At 49.1% G+C, this 26,630-nt stretch overlaps 1 protein-coding gene across 1 annotated transcript; it reads left to right on the forward strand.

The window, feature by feature from the left end:
• Positions 1–4,127: 4,127 nt before the first annotated feature.
• On the forward strand, positions 4,128–24,932 carry Adamts8 (ADAM metallopeptidase with thrombospondin type 1 motif 8). The gene is made up of 9 exons (XM_004862643.3): positions 4,128–5,217; positions 12,907–13,146; positions 14,235–14,370; positions 14,936–15,103; positions 16,073–16,374; positions 18,430–18,613; positions 21,049–21,221; positions 21,333–21,508; positions 23,443–24,932. The coding sequence occupies exons 1-9, from the start codon at positions 4,219–4,221 to the stop codon at positions 23,849–23,851; spliced, it is 2,787 nt and encodes a 928-aa protein (XP_004862700.2). The 5' UTR covers positions 4,128–4,218; the 3' UTR covers positions 23,852–24,932.
• The last annotated feature ends 1,698 nt before the right edge of the window (positions 24,933–26,630 follow it).

Raw genomic sequence — 26,630 nt, forward strand, 5'->3', positions numbered from 1 at the left:
GCCTCATGCACTTAGAGGTGGAGCTGTTAAAACATGATTGGATTATGAAGGCATTAAGCTGACTTGCTTAGGAGCTGGGACCTGGTCAGGAGAGGTAGGTTGCTTGGGAGTGTGACCAGGAAGGGTTTATCTCCTTTCGCCATGACTCTCTCTATTTCCTGTTCACCATGTCACAAGCAGCTCTTCTCCACCATGCCCCTCTACCATCCCATCCTGTCTTGGACCCAACCAATGAAAGACTTGATCTGCTGAAAACCAGATAAAGAAAGGACTATAGGAAGGAAAAAGCACAAGTTACATTATTGGCAACAGCACAGTACCTCCTGTGATATCCTCCATTGATTGATTGTAAGAAATCTGATGAACACTCAGCTTTTTATTTGTACAATTTTGACAGACTGACTTCTTAAGCTTACATGAAATGATGTATTTCTAATGTTTTTAAAAAGTTGCTCTAGAAAGAGTAAGAGGGGAGAGAAATGATAAGTTCCAGTAGTGCCACCTTCTGGTCCTATGTGATGTAGCAAGCCTGACCTAATGTCTGCTCACTGTGGCTGTTGTTGGTTCATGTAACACCCCAAGGTACAAGGAACAGTTACTGACCAGTAATAGTAATAATCTCTGATTGTAACCATGGATACATTCGTGGGCAACTTTTTACATGTGTCTTGCCCATATACTCCTCCATGAGACTAACTTCAGAAAGTAGGGACAATCTCTCATGGACACCCAAAGCTTGAACGCCCAATTCTTGAAAGTCATTGAAAATAAAAATGGCAAGAACAAAAGAGTTACTTGTATCTTTGTTTCTCCATGTATTAAACTCAATTAAAATTTTGTTTACAAGCAAGTCAATGTCAATATCACAGAAACATTTATACTAGATCTGCTTTTCAGTGATATGGCTAACAAGATTGGGAACATCTCCTTCAATTGGCATCTATGCTGACCAAGCTGAGCAGATGAAGGCAGAAAAATGAAGCAGAGTAGCTATCACTTTGTAAGGAATTAAAGAATATGAATGAGCCAGGTATGGTTAAACACTGCCAACATACAATGACACAGGATAAACATTTCCATTCCAAAAGGGAGAAAAAGAAGATTGAAACCTATGGGACCAAAGAAAACTGAAACCCAGCAGGGCAAATAGTAAATCCTGTAGCTCCATATACAGCACCCAGGGCAAGTGGTGGTGAGATGCGAATGCCAAAGGACTTGGGTGACCACCCACCCAACCTCCATCCCTGCTGGCTGTAGCCCTCACGGGTTCTGTGTTGGTTAGGTTTTATTCACTTTAGTCCTTTAACTATTTAAAGAATAATTAAATAATGAATAACTGCTAGATTCAGAATTAAACCAAAACAAAGATATTTTACTTTCCACACAATTTCCCCTTTATAATTTTTCTTCTATATTTACTTCGAGTTACCCACAAGAATCACAGATACTCGCTGGGTGTGGTGGTGCATGGCTGTAATCCCAGCACTGAGGAGGCTTAGACAGGAGGATCACCACAAATTTGAGGACAGCCTGGACTACACAATAAGACCCTGACGCAAAAAAAAAAAAAAAATCCCATAAACTAATTCTAAAGAATCCCACACTCCAAATTTGATGAATTCAAATTAGTTCAAAAATGTACAAACTTTTGTTGTGATCAGAGCCAAATAGTAAATATTTTAGCTTACTTGTGCCTGCCCTTAAGTAGCTCAAAATCAGCCAACATGGCAATGAATAGCTGTGGTCACTTTCCCTCACACGTTCTGTACAGGCAGTGAAATCTGAATTTCATACTGTTTTCAAGTGGCATGAAATATTAATTGTCTTTCTAATTTTTAAATTTGCCACTTAAGATACAAAAGCCATTTTTAGATTGTGGATTGTATAAAAAGAGGCAGGGCTCAGGATTTAGTTCTGGACCATACTTTGCCAACCCTTGCTGTAATACTTTGGGAAAGAGAGTGGCAATGTAGGAAATCTGGAATAAGCAGGGTGCTCCTCCAATGTTTTCACCAGTGGGCTTGTAAGTGTTTGTTTTGCTGTGTTGGCTCCATCTGCCCTTCTTTGGGCTTCCTCTACAAGCACTCTCTCTCCATCCCTGCAGCAAGGGCCTGGAGTTCAGTATAGCTAAGGGAAGCCTGACACCTTGTGGTTGCACTGCAAATGCCAGGCATCCCTTGGAAGTCACCAGCAAGGCAGAGTCACTGGGCAAGGATGACCCCAGGAGGGAGAGAGCAGCCAGCAGGCTAGTGAGGCAGTGAGCCAGCCCACAGCAGTTTGCTGTTGTTGTCATTGTTGTGGCTGTTGGTGAAATAAAGCAAGATAAAGTCCAGAGTTCACTAACTTCTCTCTCTAAAGGGAACTTCCAAAAGGTTCTCCTTGGGTGTCATTTCTATTAAAAAAAAAAAAAAAAGGCAATTTTCAGACCCTTCCCATCTGTATGATGACAGTCCAGTTTTTCCTGTCTGCTTAACTCTCCCTCTTGTATCATTCATACACATACACCCACGAGGAAAGAAACAGACACAGCAGGTACCACAACCCCACTCTTGTCAGTTGCTCACAAGGGAGAAAGAAGGTAAAAAGAGAGGAAGCAAGTGCTATTGAAAATCAGTTTCATTCTGGGAAAGGGCAAATACAGGGCTTCAAGACAGCAAAGACACATGGCTGAAATGTCACACCGTCCTGGAGAAAATGGGATTCCTCATTGTCTGTGCAGGTCAGTCTGTCCCAAGGTTATTATACTGTTGTGCTCCCATGAAGGTTTTGGCTCATTTGGGGGTAAACAAAGAGGAGGCTATTCTTTCCATTCCTCTGCTTGTAAGAGCCCCACCCCTGAAAAAAAAAAAAGTCCTAGACTCAAGCTATTCCTATACCGTAGGGAAGAAGATTCCATGGCTGGCTGGGCTGAGATATTCATCCTTTTGTCAAATTCACAGCCATCCTTTTGTGTTGACCAGAAAGCAAAGAGAGGAGACACTTGGGGGAATTTGGAAGGGTCTGTCCCTGAGTTCTGTAGTCACAGAAGTACTTCTATGTCTGCAAGAGCCTCCTCTTTGAAGATAAGAAGTCCTGAGTGTCTCCCATGTCATGCTGAAGCTCCACCACTACCCAAGGGGGGAAGGTGATAGAAAGAAGCAAGCATGGCCTCAACTGTCCATACCCCAGCATAAGCAAAGAGCTGGGTGGCTGGGGGTGGGTGAGCTGGCAAAAGATCTAAAGGCCTTGGTCCTGGGGATTCCAAGGGATCTTCCAGCCTCAGAGAAAGGCCATGGGGATGGAGCGGCTAGGTCTAGACTCCTTACCTAGAGGACAGGATTCGAAATCCAACCAAGGCCTAAGCCATTGAGGCTACAGTGGGATGCAATTGCTGAGCTTTGCTGTCTTGAGACCATGTCATCCTCCTTTGCCTGCATCCCCACCACCACTCTCTTCTCCAGGGGGAGTGGCAGTGTGGGGCACAACAAATCAGCCCCATACACACTTGGACCCGGAGCAGCGGTGCAGTGCAGTGAAGGGGGGCCTGCCACCCTTCCTGAAGTCCTCGGGGCTGTCCTGCCATACAGTAACTGGCAGTATTGTATGGCAGAAGACAAGCATCTTCAGAACTGGAAACCTGCTTTCCTGCTGGGGAACTGCTAGCTTTCTGGGTTGATACCGCCTGCTGCTGCCTCACTGCCAGTAGGTTCCTGCTGTGCCCCACCAGCCAGGGAGCACAGCAGGTCTTTGGTCCCTTAACAGAGTGGCGCTTATTAGGCTGTGCGGTGATTTTTTTCTGGACCCCATAGTTTTAGTATGACCTTTTCCATCTCTCACTTGTGTTTTACAGTGAAAAGCTCTGGGACCGTCTCTGGAGACCTCTTTCTCCTGACACTGTCAGACCTCCAGGGTGACTCCGCAGAGATCAGAATGCTGTCCCTCCAAGGGCCACTTCAGCATCATAGGAGTTAATGTGGGTCCTCGCCTAAAGGGGAAGGAGAAAAAAGTTGGAGCTGACACAATGGGAGAGGGGGTGGCCACGGGTCTCGCTGACTCCTGATTGGTTTTACATTTCCTCCAATTTCTCTCTCTCTCTCTCCCTCCCTCCCTCCCTTTCTACCTCCCTCCCTCCCTCTGTTTCTCTGTCTGTCTCTCTCTCCCTCTCCCTCTTTTCAGTTTCTCCTTTTGCCCCCAGGGGAGGGAAAACGGGAATAGTGAGAGATCAAAAATAAACCTCTTATGTCAAAGCCGGGAAGGAGGTATAAATACGAAGGGCTCAGCAGCCCACTCTGCGCTGCCCAGGCCGGGGAAGAGGCAGGAGGCGCTGTGCGGGGCCGGCACGCGGGGCTGGGGCGAGGGACGGGCGCACGCGGATCCGGGCGCCAGCTGTTAGCTCTCCGCTCGGGAGGAGCGCGCCGAGGGGCCGCCCGGGGACGCCGCCTGCGCCGCTGGCCGGGGCGGCCTCGCGTCCGATTGATCTTGTTCCTGGAGAGAGCGGCCGCGCGGCCAGCACCTGCCCCGCTCCTTCTCTTCCCGCGCCGCCCCACAGCCCCCATGCTCCCAGCCGCAGGCGCCGCCCGGTGGCCGCCGCTCCTGCAGCTGCTGCGGCTGCTGCTGCTAGCCCCGCTCTCCCGCAGCGCCCCGACCGTGCCGGGCACCGGGGGGGCCTCCTCGGAGTTGGTGGTGCCCACGCGGTTGCCGAGCAGAGCGGACGAGCTCGCGATTCACCTGTCCGCCTTCGGTCAGGGCTTCGAGCTGCGCCTGGCGCCCGACACCAGCTTCCTGGCGCCCGAGTTCAAGATCGAGCGCCTCGGGGGCTCCGGCGAGGAGGCCGGGGACGAACGCGGGCTGCGCGACTGCTTCTTCTCCGGCACGGTGAACCGGGAGCCCGAGTCGCTGGCGGCCGTCAGCCTGTGCCGCGGGCTGAGCGGCTCCTTCCTGGTGGCCGGGGAGGAGTTCACCATCCAGCCGCAGGGCGCGGGCGACTCCCTGGACCAGCCGCACCTCCTGCGGCTCTGGGGCCCCGCGGCCGGCGAGGGGCAGGAGAGAGGCAGCGAGGACCCAGAGGAGGGCGACCGAGAGGACAGCGGAGAGGCAGGCGGCACCCGCAAACTGCCACCACCCTCGGGGCCCACGAACGGGACCAAGGCTAAGCGGTCCGTGTCTGAGGCTCGCTTCGTGGAGACGCTGGTGGTGGCCGATGCGTCCATGGCTGCCCTCTACAGCGCCGACCTGCAGGTAGGGCTCCGGAGCCTTCCCGGGGCTCCCAGTTCTTCCCCTCCCAGTGGGTGGGGGGTGCTTCACTCTCCCAAGCCGACTCCAAACAAGATTCTTTCCTTCTTGAGAAACGGCAGTGACTTTTCTTAACATGTGCCGTCCTGGCTTCCTATCCTCCCATGCCCGGTCTCTCCTCTCTCACTTCTCCATGACTCCTGCAGCTCCTGGCAACCGAACTGAAAGTGGGTTTGAACACACCCTCTCCCGGGCACCTGCCTCTCCCAACAGGATGGAAACTGCACATTTAGGGAGAGTGCCCCTACCCCACCCCATTTCCTAGGGGTTCTGCTGGCGGGATCTCAGAGGCTCCCAAGGAAAGGCAGCTGGGTTGGAAAGAGGTGGCTGGTTCCCTTTGGGCACAGAACTGGGGTTGTCATAAGTAAAAGACATTGTCTGGAGAGAGCTGAACCTGGAAAGGGGCTGCCCAGCTTCTGTGCTCCCAGCTGGTTCTGATCAAGGGGCATGGACTACGTTGCCAACCTGGCGCTCAGCCTTGGCAGAACTTGGCAGTGCCAGCATCCAGCACAATGAGGGAGGGGAACAGAATTTCTGCCTGGGGGCTCAGCCCTGGCAACAGAAGTTTCTGTGAAAAAGGGAGGGAGCAGGGAGTAGAACAAACTTGCAGTTAAGTTCTCTGGAGGAGCCAAAGCCAGCCTGGGTCCACCTAGCTGCCCTCAGCTCAGACTCGGCTCCCAAACGAGCTGGTACAGGAAAAACTGGGTCTAGGGCATGGTTGTTGCAGCCAGGCCATTGCTAACCATATGCAAAGAGGGTGCTGATTCAACAAGAGTTGCCTTTGTCACCCTAAGCCCCAGTACCTCCCTCCAAAGACCAGGCAAATGTCTTTCCAGGAGAAGAGGGACACAGGAGAAGGCTGTTGCTGTATTTTCTTCCCCTAGGGGGCGTAGAACTAGAGATACCCCAACTAGAGAACTGACCTGCCCAGAGTTCACAGTTCCCTGCAGCGGATCCTGGCACACCACAGCAGCCCAGTTAACACTTTTGCAGTGATGGCATGCTTGGCTAGCAACTCATTCTAGACTCTGCCTGCACCAAACCCACTGGCATCACCTGTGCAGAAGAATCGAGACGAGGCAGCAGTTAGCCTTCTGTTTCTAGAAGAATCTTACCCCCCACGCCACCCCCTGCTCTCACTGGGTAGTGCAGAGGGAGAAAGATCTGGCGAGAAACCGATGGATAGGGCTGGCAGCACTGCTGGCTGCTGGCGAGAAGTCTGAGCGGCTGCTCTTCTGGCTCCTACAGGGGCCAGTTAAACCCCAGGGACACTCCCCTGAACACTTTTGTGGCATTGACTTCTCCCAGAGCACTGCATGTCACTGAGCCTTCACAGCTGTCTGCCCTGTGAGCCTTGGGTCGACGCTGGTTTATTTGGTCTTCTGTCCACCTTGAGAGCAGGGAGAGACATCAGCCACCTCTTCTGATTCTTGCCCCCAAGCAAGAGGGTGGCGGGGAGGAGTGAGGCAAGGGCTTCACCCATCTCACCAGGACCACCACGCCTGGCTCCAGGGGGCTCCACCTGAAAGGAGCTCAGATACATTCATCACAGACACAGCTGAGGTGCTGTCCCACCAGGCAGACCAGTTTTGGAAATTTGCCTGAGAACAAAGGAAAGTCATCATGGCAAAGTAGCAGAAACAAAAGCCAGTTTGTGAGTCTCCTGAGCCAAAATGCCCCCCACCCTGTAATCCTACTTATAGTTTCACTCTCTCCGCTCATCAACTAGACCCTGGAGATACTGAGTATTTCCCTCAAGGACATACTGTCATCTGCAGATATCACAGCTGTCCAGAGGCAGCCTTTGATCGCAGGAGGCTCAGCTGGGTTCCACACCAGGTTTTGCTCACTTTCACTTGAAATCTAGGCTGCTGCTCCAGAGAAGTGGGCTTGCTGTGTCAGAGCCATCTGCCCTCCTCACGGGACCTCCATCTGCAGGATGTGGTTCATGCTTACCCCATCCTCTCTCCCTGTACCTACTCAGGCCTCTCAACCATTGACAGACCCACACAGGGACCTCCCCACCCAGCCAGCCACCTTGGATCAGGAGAGGGCATCAGAACAGGTGTGAGGCACCTGTGAAGGCTGATTCTTCCCCCTGGGAAGTCTACTTCTAGGTCTTACACAAAAAGAAATCTTCACTCAGCTGGACCAGGCTGCCCCTCCACCTTGGTCTCATATCTCAGTCCACCCATACTGGTGCTCCCACCTGCTGGGATGGGATGGGATGGGGCTGAGGCACACTTGTCTCTATGACTGCCTATTGGCCCCTCTGACCAACCACTGAGATTCTCAGTTTAACCCCTAGGGCTTCTTAAAACAGGTCCATGAGCTCAGTAGAGAGAAGAGTGAAAATTAAGTATAGCTCCCCAAAACCTAGCCTGCTTCAACCCACTTCCTCCACATGGAGCCACCTCCTTATATTCAATATAAACTTCACCTACACAGCTGCAAGACACTCTGGGATGTCTTAGAGTAATTGGGGCTGGAGGTGTGATGATGGTCAAAAGAGCATCTACTCCCTCTAAGAAGTAGCAAGACACCTGGACCGGGTAATTGTTTCTATTCTAAGTGCCCACGCAGTTGCTTTAGGATGAGCCCGTCTTCCAGAAAGCTTGGCCACTCTCTGAGTATGTTCGCTTTATGGAATGCTTTTACAAACATGACCTCAGTGGCAGTACCTGTGAAGAGAAGAAGAGGAAAGTCCACCTCATGTGACTTGCCCAAAGTCACACTACTAAGTGACAGGCTAGATCTGCAACCCAGGTCTCCTGAACCTGACTCCAGCTGTCTATGCCATTATACCATGCTGCCTCTTTAGGAAGGTCTGTGACTCTCTTTACCCTCTGACACTTGCTGATGTTGTTGAATGGGTCCTTAAATCCAGCAGTCCAAGACATCCAGCCAAAGGGTTAGCCTTGTTCCTGAGAAGCTGACTTCACCTTCAAAGTAACAAGAAAAAAATAGCTATGCTCGAGATTGATTTTAGCTGCCACTGCTAAGTGACAATGAAATCTTCCAGAACTCTATACAATTGAGTTCACTTAATCCCTTGACAAAAGGGGGCCTCCTGCCTCCCACCTTCTTACCTGACTTCAGAGTTAAGGGGCTCAGACACAGGGAGCTTTCTGAAAGAAAGGGGGACCACCTTGGAAGAGTCCATGGACTGTCAACATCTGGCTACTGCTGCTTGTCCCCTGGAGAAACCTGGAGCAGGACAGAGTGAGTGGCGAGTTCAGCAATGCCCTAAGCTCAGTCTGGGAAGTCTCAGCAATAATTGGAGCTTCTGAATTTTCTTCTTAGCAGAGATGAGTTAAGTGTGGTGCTCATCTTCCCTAGGCAGCCCAGAGCACCCCATGTTGTCAGGCTTTAGGGGGTGATTTCAGAGAAAGGTTGTCTCACCCATCTTACCTGCCCCTTACCTCTGTCCTCTAGGGCAAATGTCTCCCACAAGGCCTCATCCTGAAGTGATCCAATAGCCTCAATTGGCCAGCATGGATACCGTTCATGCCTGTTGTGATGTGCTCAATAGTACTGTCTGTAAGTGTGCAGAGTGTCCCAGTTTGGATGATAATACAAACAGACACAGGTCCTGCCTGCTCCAAAGCCATCCCACTCTTCAAGGGGGAAAGACAAGTGTTACATGTGCATGAATTATGTTCTTCCCACTGGCAAAAGAATGAGTCTTGGGCCAGGGATTTAGCTCAGTGGTTCGCCGCCTGCCTCAAAGGCACAAGGTCCCGAGTTCAATCCCTGGTACCAAAAAAAAAAAAAGAATGAGTCTTTTCCACCCTTTGGGTCTGCTGCAGTCAGAATGACTAAAGAAAGAGAGTTTCCCAGAAGAAATGTCTTAGTAGCAAAAGGTGGGTGTGCACAAACAATGACAGAGGCAGCCTCACTTCCTTTCATTCTTTGGATTTGTTTTGGCTACACCAGCTTTCCTTGTAGCAGCAAAGATGGGTGGTAGTGTGGTGGGCAGGACACTACACTTGGTGGAAAACAGAAATAACTGAGTGTCCTTGAGCAAGTTATCTATTTCTCTGTACCTTTTTCCTCACCAAGAAAATAGAAGCAGTTATCCCCAAGTCTGACATTGTCTTAAGGATGCAACCATACATGGAAAGCACTGATCTGGGGCCCAGTACATAGTAGGTGCTCAACAAATCATAGCCATTGCTAGCCTTGCTGGAAAGCATTCATCAGAGCAGGGATGATGGGATAGCCACATGCCCTTGGAGTACAAGCCACCATGTTTTAGCTTTGCTGCCCCACAAGGCAGAGAGCCCTTCTTCAGCTTTCCCCAGCTCCTAGTATTTAAGGCTGACTCCTTTCAGTTCTGTATAAGAGTGTGCTGTTTGGCAAGATGAAGGATATTCATGCAAATCTATTTCTTCCTCTTGCTCCTTTCCTCTTCCTTTGCAACTCCACTGTCTCTCCCCAGCACTACCTCAGGCCCTACAGAAATACCAGGAAGGTAGAGCAATGGTACCAGGTGAGTTTTCACATTGCCACTCTTCTCCCAGCTTCCCCGGGCAGGCCATAGAGGGAAACCTTAGGGCCTGTAGTGTGACAAGCAAATGAGCAAGGATCAGAAAGTCAAACTCCAGCCAGAAGAAGGAGAGGAGCTTCCAGAAATGCATTCGGCATCTCAGCCTGGTGAAGTGCCTCACCACCTGAGGTGGTCCCTCAGACTCCCACAAAGCTTGACTTTGGCTGCCACCAGAGCTCTGGGTGAGAAATCTCCTTGTTCGTATCTCAAAGAGGGCCATGCCCCAGCCAGCAGCCAGGGCCTTCCAGGGACACCAGCAGAGGAGGAGATGCCTTCCAAAACATCTTCTTTCCTTAACAAGAGTTAAGGGCATGAGATCCCCATTCATTCAAGAGCAGTGATCTTTGGCCATTCTTGGCCAGGCAGATCATGGGCTTTTTCCAACCTGATATGGTTTTTGGAGGTTGCCTCTCATGTTGGGGCCCCCAGTTCATGTGGGGCAGGATCTCATTCACATTCTTGAGCACACAGCCTACACTTACGTGGTGAGCAGGAAGGTATAAATAGATGCCAGGTGGTGGAGCAAACCATCTGACCTTTTCCTTGACTGGCTCCCAGGCCTACTCCCCACACAACTGTAAGCCATGGATGAGTGGAGAGTGAGACACTCACAGATTCAGCTAACATACCTGGCCCAGGCATAGTGGTCCTTCCTCCTGGAGAACTCTGGGATGCCCTGCAAAACAAGTCTCCTGCCCTTCTTTCTCGCATGAGCCAATTTGGAGTGGGAGATGGTGGGGAAGGCAGCACTTCTTATGAGAGAAGAGGAGAGGAGAGGAGAAGAGATCAGCAGGACCAGGACTGGGGACTCTAAAAAGCAATGTTGAACCACAGAATCCTTGAAGCCCTCTCACAATGCAAGTTATCTTCTGTGATAATCAGTGACTAGGAGGACTTTCAGATGTCTTCAAGCCCAACTCATAGTCTTGAAAGAAAATGGCTCAGCCCAACAGCTGCACAGTATCTGGAGGTGATCATACAAGTTCCCTAAACCGCAGAGGAGGCTTGCTGGAAACCTTAGTGTGGGGAAACTTCTGTTATCTTACCCTGACCTTCATGCAGTGATTTACATCATTCCCTTTCAGTCTCCACTGGGGGTGTGACCATTGCATCATCTCTTATGGAGGAAGCCCAGTCTGATCTGGTCAGCTTGGGCAAATGGACCATTCTAAACCACAAGTCTTCAGTTCCTTGTGCTGAGCTGCACTGAACCACCATTTAGCAGTGGACATCTTTTGACTTTAAAATATCTTTGAAAGACCTCATCTTTCCTGGTTTTCAGATTGTAGATTTGGGACTTGACAGGAAGAAATCTTGTAAGGGCAGTTACATGTTGCCTCAGAAGACATTTCAGGAGATGGTCCATGTCCACCACACCCTGTTCCTGCCTGGAGCATCCAGGAGACTTTCTGGTCCACAGAAGCAAAGAAGACCTGGCCAGGAAATTAGCTTGGACAAGCTACCATTCCTCAGCCCTCACTCTCAGTTGCATAATGATGTGATTGCTTTCTTTCCCTTAGGAATCCAACTCCAGCAGCAAATGCCAAGTTTCAGCTCTGCTGATAAGATGTTTACATCAGCCTAAACATAACTGGAGTGCTTGACATGTTAAGTAACCTTTGCTTAGTAACCTGCCAATCCCTGTTTGTAGGACTAACAAAATACCTGGCTTGTTGCCTTTGAGGTGAACAGACAGGTCCCATTCACAAAAAATGGGATTTGTCTGGAACTTCCCACACGTGGCCTTTCCAGATGGAATGTCCCTCCCCCTCCTTTCCTCCTTCCACTCCCACCTTCCAGGCCATGGGAGAACAGAGGCTGACAGGAAGTGGTCACCCAGGGAGCAGAGAGGCAGAGCAAGTAGCAGCAACTCAGTCGGCCACACTGTGGGCACCAGGCATGCCCACCTCTGTCCTGTTGTCCCTGTCACTCTAAAATAGTCCAAGAGGGACACTTCAAGAGGTTCCCAAGCAGGAGAGTGAGCTTGCGTCTGGCCTCCTCTCAAAGCCTTGGCAGCCAGCAGGGGAGTGGTTGGCAGCCCAAGGATAGGACAGAGGCCAAGCACTGATGTAGACTCCTTCCACTGGCCTGGGGAAACTGAAAGCAGGTGGGATCTCACCAACACATGGGTCTCATTAGGCACTCTGGATTTTCTCAAGCCCCAGGCAGAAAGGAAGAAACCCTTTGGGGCAGAACCCAGCAAACCAAGCCTTGGGAAATGTAATGAGAAAAGTGTGGATGTCAGAAACAGACACACCTGGGCTGATATCCTGGCTTTGAAAGCAGTGCAACCTTCAACAAGTTATTGAACTCTTATAACCCTCCACTGCCTGGTTCGTGAAACAGGGAATTACAGTGCCTACTTGGTGGTGTTATCGTGAGAACTGAATGAGTTGATGGGTGTTGAGCATGGCCAGTGCTGGCAATGAGTAGCTACTGCTGGGAGTGATTATTAGAGAAAAGTTTTTAGGGGTAACAATTTCCATCCTGAAGACTAGAAGTTTCCCCAACAGGTATCAGGAAAATACCTAGCTGGGTTCTGAGAGGAAAACTCTAAACTTAACCACTCTGGTCATTGCTTCTGGGCTGAGGCTGGGACAGGCAGGGGTGGTTGGCAGAGAGGCAGCAGAATAAGCCGTGTAGCCCAAAAGAATGTTCTACCTGTGGCTCCAGTACAGAAGCTATCAGCCCTGTACAGCTATTGGTGCACTTGAAATGTGGCCACTGTGACTCATTTTATTAAATTTTAATTAACTGGGATTTAGGTAGCTACATGTGGCTGGTCTGGATGTTAAACGCACAAGCCTTGGAGCCAGGCAGTTCTGGGTTCAAATGCTGACTGTACACCCATCAGCTTTGTGATCTTGGACTAATTACTGACTTGCATTTCTTCTGTGGAAAGTGAAGGGAAATAACGTTGAGGCCTCAAGCATTTTATGAGTCCTGAAAGGTGCTATAAATCCAATGGTGAACCCAGACCTGGCACAAGCAAAGTAAATGCCCTGCAACAAGAGACCATGGCAGCGAGCAGTGCAGGGCTGTAAGGCCGGACACTTCCTGTCCTCACTCTCCCCGCTTCCCAACAGAACCACATCCTGACCCTGATGTCCGTAGCAGCCCGCATCTACAAGCACCCCAGCATCCAGAATGCCATCAACCTCGTCGTGGTGAAAGTGCTCATAGTGGAAGATGAAAAGTGGGGCCCAGAGGTATCGGACAATGGCGGGCTCACACTGCGCAACTTCTGCAGCTGGCAGCGGCCCTTCAACAAGCCCAGTGACCGCCACCCAGAGCACTATGACACAGCCATCCTGCTCACAAGACAGGTATGTGGGCCAGCTCTGGAAGCCAGGAAGGAGGGGGACAAAAGACAGATGGGGGTGGGGGTCAACCAGACGTGGGAACTGTCTCCCTGCTGGCCTCAGTGGATGCCAGAAGCCTCCTGCTTAGAATGACGAGGAGGAGGTCATGAGGACAAGTGGGAGGTATTTGCAAGGGAAGGAGAAGAATCTTGTGAGGGCAGTTTTCCAAAAGTTTGTGACCAGCTGTCTGCTGAGGTCATAACAAGAAGAAGCAGACTCAGACTTCCCAGGGACAGATCTAGGCCTGGAAGTGGGACAAGGATTCTGTCTAGAGTGGTTGCTAAACTTATAGGCAGGTAACTGAGGACTCTTCAGGAACCTACTATGGCAAGAGGACTGCCCTCCTACCTGGTGTGATTTAAAGGGGCAGCTTCCTGAAGCCAAGGGCATGGGGTAGTGTGTGCCAACCCTGTCCACCCTGCTGTCCTCACTACAGTCCCACAGGTGAGTATGGCATTATCCTCATTTTACAGCTGAGGAAACTGAGGCACAGAGAGAACACACATCGGCAGCACCTATAGTCAAGCCCAAGCAGGCTTGCTATAGGATCCATCTCAGAACCACTGTGCTATTCCAGATCCCAAAACAAGCCTTTAAAGTCCCAGCCAGCCCTCAGACACTGCCAGCTCAGAACAAGGAACAGGCTCCCTTCCGTGAGCCTATGGGAAGACAGGGGGACATTTTTCTGTTTCTACCACTCAGAAATCCCTCTTAACAGCTGTATGTGTGTGCGCCCAAATGCATGCACTCATGCATATTGTTTAACAGTGATAAATTTCACAAGTCACTCTTCAAGTGAGAAAGACAAGAGATAATGGTGACTATAACCACAATAAGGCAGGACCATTGGCTGAAATATCCAGATAGAGAGCCCTACTCCTGCTTCCCACTCTTTAAAAAACCTCAGTAAATGCAAGCGACACTCAGGCTAGTGAGCAGATGTCTCACGGGATACTCAGTGGGGCAATGCTATGTGCCCCTGGCATCTACCTCTAGTCCGAAGGCTGCTGCTGCTCACACACACTCGCTGATGACCTCTCTCTGCCACACAGGACTTCTGTGGGAATGACGGGCACTGCAACACCTTAGGCATGGCGGACATTGGCACAATCTGTGACCCCAGCATGAGCTGCTCCGTGATCAAAGATGAGGGCTTGCAGGCAGCCTACACCGTGGCCCATGAGCTAGGTAAGACTGGCTGTGTCAAGGCCTGCTTTATCATACCCGAGAGAACTAACACTTCCAAGTCCAAAGTTGCTCAGACCCTAAGAAGGAGGCAACTCTCACACTTAGCCATTATCTCCTCCTAATTTTGACACAGTGATTACACACAAATAGATACAGTTCTTGACATTGTTGCCTCCATTCAGTAGTGTCCTGGGCCACCATCAGAAGTGGCCTGGAGGTGCCCAAACATGAAGCAGATGCTAAAGGAGGGCTAGGATACTGTATGCAAGCTGAGCAGTAAGGTTTTGGGGATGCCACATTAGATAGTAAGTAGTAGAGAAGAGTGTGAATTTTGGACAGGCAGAGGCAGAAAATAAAGGGATCCCAGTGCTCCTTGGTCATCTGAAAAAGCTTCCTAGAAGAACAAAGCCCAGGGTGGGGCCTGAAACAAAAATCTGTACCATGAGGACCTGGTACATGGTAGCACTACCAAGGTCATTGCCACTTCTGGCCACATGGGGAGTGGGACTGGGTAGCCAGAGGGTGGAGGAGCGGACCAGTCTCTTTGACACCCCCCCTCCCCCAGGGCACGTTCTCAGCATGCCCCATGATGACTCCAAGCCCTGCGTGCGGCTCTTTGGGCCCATGGAAAAGCACCACATGATGGCGCCACTCTTTATCCACTTGAACAAGACGCTGCCCTGGTCTCCCTGCAGTGCCATGTACCTCACCGAGCTCCTGGACGATGGCCATGGTAGGCCCCACTTGGCTTCCTCTCTGATCCCCCATCCAGCAGGCCCCTTGACAGCTGTTGGCACCTGTGCTGATCTGGGAACTCCCTGCAGCTGTGCTTTCTCATGAGGCTCCTAGGGCGGGAGAGACTTCAGAAACGTGTCTTTCTCAGAATGCATCCTAAGCATCTCCCCAGAGTGCTCTTCCTTGCCCCATCCCCCTGTAGCCTGCACTCTGGGTTAATTTAGATTTCATCATCAAAGCAGGTGGAACTAGCCTGAGAAGCTTGTCAAACTCACCTGAGAAGCTTGAGCAGAGCTTAAAGGAATGGAAGAATGTTTGTAGTAAAGAGGACAGAAGAGGATGTTCTAAACTGGGTGATTGATCTTATGATATAGCTCAGAAATGACAAAGAAAACAACAACAACAGCAGTAGCAGCAGTAGCAGCAGCAAAGAAACAGTAATCAGTCATGTGAGAGCAAGCACTGAGGGCTTGGGGTGCCTGGTTAGGACAGAAAACTGTTGGTTAAAGCAGCAAAACAACATATTCTAGATTCTTCTCGTTAAAGGAGACAGGGACACAGGTAGTGCAAAAACAGTAGATTGTCCAAACATTAGTACTGCTATATACTATTTGGGCTTTCCTTGCCAGCCATGGTTTCTAGGAGCACATTTACATCCCCCATTATATTGTGGTGTGGATTAACATACAAATAGTTGGCATTCAGTAGGCATACACCATCAGGGGGAATCCATCCTTAGATGTTCTGGACAGCAAAAGAAAGTCAGTCCCAAAAACCTCTTTGCTTCTGTTCATCCAAACAAGCTAGGCTCTGTGTAGATGATCGAGTGTTGGCATGTTTAGATTGAGTCAACGAAACTATGATGCCTAGACCTCTTTTTAAATTTGAGCCTAATGTATGGGGGCACAGAGAGCTGAGAGGGAGGCCCTAACCCTTGTTCTTACTCCTCTGCTTCCTCTATTCTCAGGGGACTGTCTCCTAGATGCCCCTACCTCAGCCCTGCCCTTCCCCACAGACCTCCCAGGCTGCAGGGCCCTCTATGACCTGGACCAACAGTGCAAGCAGATCTTTGGACCAGGTTACCGCCACTGCCCCAACACCTCTGAGCAGGACACCTGTGCCCAGCTCTGGTGCCAAATAGACGGTGATGAGGGCGTCTGCCACACGAGGAATGGTAGCCTGCACTGGGCTGACGGCACCCGCTGTGGACCTGGGAGCTTGTGCTTGGATGGTAGCTGTCTGCCAAAAGAGGAAGTGGAGAGATCCAAGGTGAGGAAGGGGGAGACAGGGAGGCGAGGAGAGGGAAGAAGGAGCACAGAGGAGAGCAAGGGCTGTTTTCAGCAGAGGAACCACACTTGACAGTCAGGAACTAAGAGATCAAATCTCAACAAACCAAAGCATATTTATCCACATGGGTGAGGAGCCCTCACAAGCTGTACTCATAGTCAGGAGTCTCAACTGTCCTCCGTTGGTTCTGCTTTGGAGCTGAATTGAGGCCTTGTGCCAGTTGGTGGGAGGAATGAAGACCAGAAGGTAGACACTCACTAAACAGGAGACTTTATGAATTCTTATTATAACTGGACATGACAAGATGTGGGGTAGGAACATTTCATCAAGGGTTGAGTGAAAAGCATTCATACCCTCCCCACGTTTGAGGTGAATTCCTAATTAAAAAGTAATTGTGTAATTCCTAATTGGAAAGTAATTGTATTAAAGTAATTGTGGGAATCCCAAACTCCAAGGGGCGGGGGGGAGAATCAGAGTCGTCTCTGACCAGGCAGAGAAAACTTGGCCCTGTACAGAGGAAATTTGCAGGGAAAACCAAGGCAATGCCAGAGAGAATTTTTAAATGATTCGCTCCTTTGCCCTGCTCTTAATTCATCCAAACTGTGAGAGTGATCGCGTTTCTCTTACTACGAGTCACGGAGCCATCACCATGAAATAGCAACTGCTGAGTCTCACAGCCTGGTTTCCCGCCTAGCACTGAATAGCAGGGTGGCCCAAGCATGCTCCAAGGGGCTTGTCTTTGCTGCTGAACCTCGAGAGTCCCCCTGGGCTGACTAGGCCACACACACTCATCCTAATAGGTTCATGGGTGAGCGCTGAGCCCCAGCCTGGGCTCCTTTTCATTCTCTTCCCTGGTACTAAGGGGAGAGGAAGGGTCTGTCCACCCACTCCAGTGAGAACCAAGCTAGACGTGGCCAAACACTGACATGAAACGCTCATAGGATTATGTTCATCATCTATTTTTAAGGAGAAAAGGCAGAGCCTAAAATTACAGACAGAGAGAAAGAGAGAGAGAGAATCATTTCTTTGTAAAATGAAGCACAAAAGGGAGGTCAGAGGAAGGGGGAAAAATAAGAACCAAGAGAGATTATGTAAAGGTGCAAATTTCCAATGATGAATGTCATTATATTGTATACCTAAAATGTACCAATAAAATTAATTTTAAAAATGAAAGCACATATCTTTATGATCATACATTCATAACAAAAGGATTGGTAGTGATTTTTCCAAAGTATTGCTTTTCTTTTTACAGTCTTTGTATTTTTCATTTTTTATATAACCATTACTTTTATAATTTTTTAAAATTAATTATTTTAGCCCATATTAGTAATACAGAATAGTGATATTCATTTGGGGAAATTAGTACATGTACATAACATACCTGGATCATTTTCAATCCTTTAAACTCGCCCCCCATTTTTATTTCAAACCTTCTTTAGACCTATCAAGGGCATAGCTTTATTCTCATAAGCCACTTATAAACTTGGAAATTATTCTGTTTCTTTCCTGGGCATTATCCTAGCACTGGAACCAGCAGCCAGTAGCACATGGCACATTAGTGACTGTGCCTTTAGAAGGTCTCTAACCTCAGCACAGTGACATTCAAGACTGGGTAAGGCTTTACTGTAGGATCTGTGCTCTGCTGGATATTTAGTAGCATTTGTGGTCTCATCCCACCCCATCCCCTGCTGGAACAACCTCGGCATCTTTAGATGTTGTCCCTGCAGGACAGAATCCACCTCAGTGGAGAACCACTACATTAGAGCCAACCTTGTTCCCATGAGACTCTTGTTCTTCCTGAGGACCTAAGGGCAAGGTACTGCTTTAGACATGGGGCAAGCAGCAGGGAAGGCACCCACACAGTCTCTGCTCACAAAGCTGCAGACTACACAGACACTAAATACTAGTTGGAGTGGTTTGCAGCACGCCATGCAGCCAGATGAGAATACCCAGATAAGGAAGTCAGGCCTCTGGGCTGCACACACAACTGATGTCCCCTCTCTTGTGCTCCTGACTCCATGGTGTTGTGTGTTGCAGGCAGTGGTGGATGGAGGCTGGACCCAGTGGGGAACCTGGGGAGAATGTTCCCGGACCTGTGGAGGTGGAATACAGTTTTCATACCGTGATTGCAAAGATCCCCAGCCTCAGAATGGAGGAAAGTACTGCCTGGGTCAGAGAGCCAAGTACCAGTCATGCAACACGGAGGAGTGCCCCCCTGATGGTAATCGCCACTTAAGGCCACACCTGCCATAGCAGCTGCTGTTTTTGTTGCAACAGAGCCCCAGAGGAGGAGAAGGGTGGGTCTCCCAGGATGCAGAGTTGTTTGTGACCCAGACAGTAATGGGCTTTGCAAAGTACCAAGCTTTGGTGAACTCACAGGGACCCCCAACAGCTCCACTGTGTTAGGAGAGGCTGGCAAAGTCAGGAGAGCCATTGCCCTGGTCTTCTGAGGCATGGATATAGAGTGTGTCACTCCCAACCAAACCTGTGGGGGAGGCCTTTGCAGATGGAGTAGTGTCTAGGATAATAATCTGAACCCTCATCTGTGTGCAGAATGGAAGAGTTTTCCAAAGCAAGTAGCAGAGCCAAACCTCCAAGGTCTCTCCAGCCAACACTCAGCCCAGAGAGGAGGGAGGATTTCTGAACCTGATTCCTGTGCACATTCCTTCTGAGAAGAGTTGCCTGTCTTCCCTTGGGGCCATGGCAACCACCTTATAGAACCTTCCTAGAAAGCAACACTGCTTCAACCTTCCCCTGGCATACTCCTATCCTATAGCATGCGCTAGAAAGCACACATATTAACTTAGAGGCAGTATAGGGCAGCAGCAAACTTATAAAAAGGAATCGTTAGAACTTTTTTCCCCACTGTCCCATCCAACTCCCCTTTGGGCAACTTCAAGAAGTACTGGCAGGCATGAAAAGACAAGTGAAGCTTTAGGAGAGATTCATGCGAGTGCCAAGACACCCTGGCATTGGGTTGATGTCTAATAGGGAAATCTGTAAGCACTGCAGTTTTGTAAGACAGGAAGGATCAGCAGTGGCATGAGGCTCTAGAAACGGCTCTGGAATTAGGAGTGTTGGCCTGGCATACGGACTAAGATGCTTCAGGGACAGGAAGGAGAGAGTTATAAGGAGATGGTTACCTTGGTAAGCATGGATGATAAGTGACATGATCTTAGGTGCAACATCAGCCATTTCAATCAAGTATTTTTAGTACTTCTTGTGTCTAGAACCACAATTGATGTTACAAATTATATTTTTAAATGCACAAAGCTCTGTCCCCAGGGAGCTTGCAGCCTGATTCGAGACCAAAACCCCTTCACACAGCAAGAGAGGCTTGCTCGTAGATTAATCTATGAGGCACAGACGCTAGGCTTGTGAAGAGCTCAGAGAAAGGGAAGCTTGGCCAAAACAGAAGCTTCATGAAGTGTTTGGATCAAGGAGAACTGAGATGGTGTCAAGGTGTGTGGGGGACATGCCAAGATGAGAAAAAAGTGTGAGAAGCACCATCTTTTACTAAGGTGCAACCAAGTAGACTTTACCAGTGCATCAAGGCCAGGCTACAAAGGTCCTCAAAGGCTGAAACAGATCTGGAGATTGTCTGTGATGGCGGTCCCATCAGGTCACTAGGAAGCTTCTCCAAACACAGCCCAGATCCCCTCAGCCATACTGACTCAGAATCTCAAGGGTGGAGCACTGCATCTGTATTTGGAAGTCTCCACAGGCTGTCCACATGCACAGCTGGGTTGGAGAGCCATGATGAGAAGAACAGGTTTAAGTCCAGGATTGCATAAGGAAACACCACATTTCCAATACTGTGGCCTGGAAGCAGGCTGCAGCAGGAGGGGAGAGAGGGCAGATACATGCAGGAGGCTGGGCACTGTGCCCCATGGGAAGCCATGAGGCCTGGGCTTGGGATGGCAAGCGTGGCATGCAGGCATTTAAACCACAGATTGTCTTGAATATAGCGGAGGACTTCATGACATATTGGAAATGGTGAACAGAGAGGCTCAAATATTCAGGAAACACTGGGATGCCAGACTCAGACTGGAATATGGTAGTGTCACCAAATGAAACCAGTTAATGGAAGGACCAGATGGTGCTTGTCATTGCTGAGTTGGAGGTAATGAGTGTACACGCCAATACAGCTACCACACACACAGCCAGAATTACAGAAAGTGGGGTATATGGGCAAGATCAGAGCTAGAAAATGCAAGCTGAAAAGTCTTTAGCCACATGTCCCCTGTCACCAAGGAAATCAAGATAGAAAAAGATCAGCAGAGTCATGAAAATATAGTTTCCAGCATCATTCTGTGCCTGCCACACTAACTGAATGGTTTCCTATTCCCACCTAAGTTTATTTATTCATCTGTGAAGCAGAATGAATGTCTTTCCCAAATGGAAAGGATATTTATCACAGAAAGCCCTGCACGAGGCTGGCTGGCTCCTTTCTTGGCCCCTTTGAGTAAAAGTCACACATGCATCCAGGTCAGGGTGTGTCCAGAAACACTGAGTTCAGATGACATTGGGCCCATGTCCTTAGATGAAGTCCAAAGCCTAGAAGAAAAGGAGGCCTTGAGTCTGATCATTTCTTCACCTGGATCCTCTCAGCTTCAGCAAGTGTGTTACCTCCATGCCATTTCTTACTCTTTCTAGGGAAAAGCTTCAGAGAGCAGCAGTGTGAGAAATATAATGCCTACAATTACACTGGCCTAGATGGGAATTTACTTCAGTGGGTCCCCAAATACTCAGGAGTGTCCCCCCGGGACCGCTGCAAGTTGTTCTGCCGAGCCCGGGGAAGGAGGGAGTTCAAAGTGTTTGAAGCCAAGGTGAGCATCCTTCTGAGACTTGGATCAGAGATGGGGAGGAAGGCAGCCTGTTGCCACCCCACCTGCAGCTGCTTCTGTGCTCCACACATTCTCTTACCTTTCCTGTCCCAGGTAATCGATGGTACCTTGTGCGGGCCTGAGACTCTGGCCATCTGTGTCCGGGGCCAGTGTGTCAAGGCTGGCTGTGACCACGTGGTGGACTCACCAAAGAAGCTGGACCGATGTGGAGTATGTGGGGGAACAGGCAGCACGTGCAGGAAGATCTCTGGTTTCTTCACACCCACAAGGTGAGGATTTCCAGTCCTGAGCACTCCTGAAAAAGAGCATAAGGGGCTTTGGACTGTGATGGACCCAAATTTGATCTGCTGGATACGTTATTTAAATATTCTGCGCTTCCATTTCTCGAGAGTCCTGTCTATCTTAGAGTCACTGTAAGGGTTTCAGAGATGGGATGTGTGGAGCACTTGGCACAGGGCCTGGCCGCAGGAAGGACAGCAGCCAGGCCGGCTGTTGTTTTATCAGCAAGCAGGCCACGTGCATGGGGATGTGTCAGCTCTGAGTCAATGGGCAGGAGAGCTACACTGAGCAGCCCAGGCCTTTGCCAGAAAACAGCTCCTTCAGGCCTGTTATGGGAAGGACAGCTCTCCTCAAGTCTGGAGAGCCCTGGCCTGGCTGCAGATGGGTGTTGGGGTATGAGGGAGTGGCCTCAGCAGCTTGTGAAACTGAGAGCACTTCGCTCACATTCTACTGCCTGCATTCATGTAGCACCTCGTGTTTTCCAGTGTTTTCACTTCCACGGTCTCATTTGATTTCTAAAATAAGTGTATGAGGTGAACACAGCCAACAGTATTATGCCCTGAGTTACAGAGGACAAAACTAATGCACAAAAGATTGTAACTCTTCTAAGAGCACACCAATACTTGACTGCAAAAAGAGAACCTAGGTTTCTTAAGTCCTGGGTGATTGTTTATTGTTCTGTTTTGTTTCTACCATTCCATGAACTTCCTGGAGAATACAGGCAAGGTTAGCCCTTTTGTATGGGCCACACTCTGTCAAACTGGCACGTGGTACATATATCTGTGTTTCCGGCAGCTACATGAGCACCCTGGCCTCTTCCCAACTACTTACATCAAAGTTCATCCAAGTTTGTGAAGAATATATATATGTTTGTGTGTGTGGATATATATGTATATATATGTATGTATAATGTTGTGTGTTATATATGTATATATTATATATAAGTGTTATATAGGTATATATGTGTATCTCATATCTCACCAGTCTCGAAGAACAGAACCAGCCTATAGCAGACAACTTAGAAGTCTTTTTAAATTTAAGTTTAAGCATATGGAAAGAAAAAGAATGAGCAATTCAGATCCTAGGTCATGTAATTACCTTCTCTTAGACAGTAGGCATATGGGCCTTGAATACTGTCATAGCCCTAGACCAAGCAACTACCCCCACTGGCAAACAGGGAGAATAGCAAAGAACTGGACTGACTGTCCTCCTCAACACTGCTCACCTTCTCCCCAGCCTACAGTATTAAGCTCTGTCCATCCTACATAAAGCCCTATGCCTACAAAGGACCTGAAAAACCTTTCCCCCAATAGCAGTGGACCACTGGAGAACCGGGGTGCTCATGGGGTCTGGGCACACACAGAAGCTGGTTCCAAAGAAGCAGGCTTTATCTCCTTAGCTCACACCCTGAGTCTACACTAACCAAACACTGATGCTGACTGGCTCAGAGGTGGGATGAGACTTCTGACCTATTTGAGTCCTGGACTGGGTGAGCCATCAGATTTTTCCATGTGGATTTGAGCCCCAGGTATGGAGGAAGGCAAGTGTAGTTTTATAAGAGTGTAAAGAAGTCAGTGTATTTGGATCTCATTTGAGCCATGAGATGCTAGGTCTGGCTGTACCAGTGCAGCTTTTCCAACCTTCTAGGTTTTCCTCTCTATAACTGTTGTCAAGATTCACTCATCTCAACTCCTCAACCCAAACATTTGCAGTAGAGTTGCCAGACGAAGCAAAAACCCTTGAAAATCCCAGTGTACAAGACACTCCTGTCTACCCCAGAAGCTGATTTATTTAGACCGTAGGGCAATTACTTCATTGTTTGCTAGTTGTTTTTCCCTGCCCATCCCAAGCACACTTCAGTCTCCTTCAGGACCCAGGCTGGGTAGCCACCCATCCTAACAGTGTCTTTCTGTCGCTGTCATAGATACGGCTACAATGACATTATCACCATCCCAGCTGGTGCCACAAACATTGATGTGAAACAACGGAGCCACCCAGGGATTCAGAACGATGGCACCTACCTGGCTCTGAAGACTGCCAATGGGCAGTACCTGCTCAATGGCAACCTGGCCATCTCTGCCACAGAGCAGGACATCCTAGTGAATGGCACCATCCTAAAGTACAGTGGCTCCATGTCCTCCCTGGAGCGGATACAGAGCTTCCGGCCCCTGTCAGAGGCTCTGACAGTACAGCTCTTGACTATTCCTAGTGAGCTTCCCTCCCCCAAAGTCAAATATACCTTCTTTGTTCCAAATGACATGGACTTCAGCATACAGAGCAGCAAAGAGAGAACAACCCCTAATGTCATCCAGCCACTGTTCCTCACGCAGTGAGTGCTGGGGGAATGGGCTGAGTGCTCCAGCACTCAGCTGACAACAGTGGACAGTGGAAAGCAGAGACCCCTTAGGCCAGGCTTCTGTCACCTGTAACAAGGCTCTGCAACCTGAGCATCCCAAGCCCCGTGGAAGGCAGCTGTGTCCTCTGTGATCTCACGGAGGGAAGGGTCTTGTGCTCATGGACTTGAGGTACTGGGGTATAGACATGGTCCCCTTTTGGTAACCCATATATCAAAGTAGCATGACCTGCCCAGGCCTCCTATTGCCACAGCCCCTTGGGTGCTGCCTAATTCATAAGAGGAGGAGAAGTGGGGATGGGACAGCAGATTGAAATTTGACTGCCTAACAGACTGGCCCTTGCTCGGGTTCAAGTAGAAGGTGTAGGCTGGGCGAGGGATTTAGCTCAATGGTGCCCCTGCCTGCCTCACAAGCATAAGGTCCTGAGTTCGATCCCCGGTACCAAAAAAAAAAAGAAGAAGAAGAAGGAGAAGAAGTTGTAGGCTAAAAGGTAAAAATGCACTTATTGACCCAAATGGGAGACTCAGAGCCAGCCTGTTTGCAAAGGATTCACAAGGCTCAATGAAAGAAATTATTTTCTATTTGGTTTCCCTGATAAATGATCTACCTCAGAGGGAAAAAAATTAGTTCAAGAGAGGAGTGGGGCAGGGAGTCAATGGTGAATGTCAAAGCAAGCCCCACAGCTGCACCCCAAGGGGTCTTTGGCAATGGCCACAACTCTCTTCAGTGTTAAAATCCATCACTTAAAGGGCTGCAGTATCCGTCACAGGGTTATGGAGAGCCACCTGCTGGGGTGGACCCATTTCAAGTATTTATGCAAATGTGTCTCTGAACTAAAGTGTGATCTTGTGCCAATGAAGTGGTCTGGTCTGGTTCATTGTTTCTTTGAAAAGGACAGGGGACCTAGAGCCCAAAGATGAAGGCTAAAGCTAGGTCGGCTCACCTTGTGCACACACAGGGTGGCTGATGTCCTCCTGCATGGGTCTCTTCAGACCTTCAGTAAGAAAGTGACTATTGGGCTGAGGATTTAGCTCAGTGGTTCCGCTGCCTGCCTTGCAAGCGCAAGGTCCTGAGTTTGATCCCCAGTACAAAAAAAAGAAAGTAACTACTTTGGTTCCAATGAGCCCAGTAAGCCCAGCTCACCTTAGCAACTAGTCATGGCATGATCTAGTCCAGTGGTTCTCAAGATGCAGTGGACATCAGGGCCACTCAGAGGGTTCAGACAGATCGCTGTGCCCCACCCCCAGTGAATCAGAGGATAGCCTGAAAGTCTGTTTCTAAAAAGCTCCCAGCTGATGTGCTGTGATCAGTTTGAGGACCACACTTTCTCCCTATTCTAGAGAAAATTTCAAATCAGAGGTCATGGTGGCTATATGGTGCCTCTTGTTATTCTTGAGAAGAAGAATTCCCCATCCACTCTGGAAGCTGCCCCATCTTCTTACAGGTTGACTTGTCTTGTTTTACTTAAACCAAAGACACAAAATCCTCTTAGGATCTCAGAAGTTCTAATGCTATATCTAGGTAACATCATCCAGTGACTGCCATGTCTGCTCTCCACCTTAACCACACCAAATTTCATCCCCATCTCACAACTCTTTTGGCCCAAGCAACTTCCAACTTTCCCCATAAGCCCTTTTGCTCAGAATGGTACCCCAGCTGGGCATCTGAAATCCATCTGGAAGCCTCAAAATCCCCACCCTTGCCCCATAAATCCTTATCTCTTCTGGCTCAGTCTTCCCTATAGGGACATAGTCCTTGGTCATGAATGAGTGAGGAGAAATGGACATCAAAAAATGACCTTCTAGGAAAAGAAAGAAAAGACCTAAATTTGCATCTTCCTTTTTTCACCACCATTGACCTCTTTGTCCTCCCTTTCTGGTTCCTCTTAAGATATGTGGCCATGGACAAAGAAGATGCTAGGTGGAGCCCCAGTGTAAATGAGGACTCAGATTCCTGTGGCACAAAGCAAGACCAATGAGATTTCTGCCCCTGCTGTTCCCTTTAGCTGGTCTCTGTCTGGTGGCAGCTGACATAGAGTTGACCTCTTTTCCCTGTCTCCCTAGTCTTTTTACTGAGTAGGAGGCCAGGATAACATAAATAAGCACACATACACACACAGGCTTGTTGTTGATGACTAGTAAAAGGTATTTCCTCACTGTGCATCAGTTTGAGGGAAACTGATGAATATTTCTATGAGTGTTCGTCTCATTCCATTTCTCATCCCCCCCAAATGTGTCCCCCATCAACTGCCCGTGTCAGGCCATCTGTGCCATCCCTACTGCTTGCATCATTACCAGGCACAGCTTTTGCCCTGGAGTTCAGCTGGCAGCAGACTTGCTGATGTGCAAAGCAGAATGGAATCCAGCTTGGCTCTCCCATGCTGTGTGGGTTCAGCAAGGCTCACAGAATACATACTTGTTTGTGTCTGGAAATTCAACAGCTGCAGCTCTGGGAGTCAGAAAACAGGGCTGCATCAGGAGGCCACACCACTGTTTGCCCCAGCCAACCACAACTACCCTTTTAGACTAGAGGACGAAAGACTGTATCTCCTCTGCTGAGAGTTTATGTTTTCCAGCTATTGCTCCTGATAGAGACTGTTATCGGTGCTTTCTCATTGGAGTCCATAAAGCCTAGACTCAGCAGATAACCTGATCATTAATCTGGATCCTCCAAGCTGCTGCCAGAAATATTTTAAAGGTGCTACATTAGCATCAAGGTTCATTTCCAACTTTTCATCCTTAAGACAAGAGAATCTGTC

Source organism: Heterocephalus glaber, unplaced genomic scaffold, assembly GCF_053883595.1.
Source record: "Heterocephalus glaber isolate CG9 unplaced genomic scaffold, H.glaber_assembly_v1.0 deba00001446, whole genome shotgun sequence".
Taxonomy (NCBI): domain Eukaryota; kingdom Metazoa; phylum Chordata; class Mammalia; order Rodentia; family Bathyergidae; genus Heterocephalus; species Heterocephalus glaber.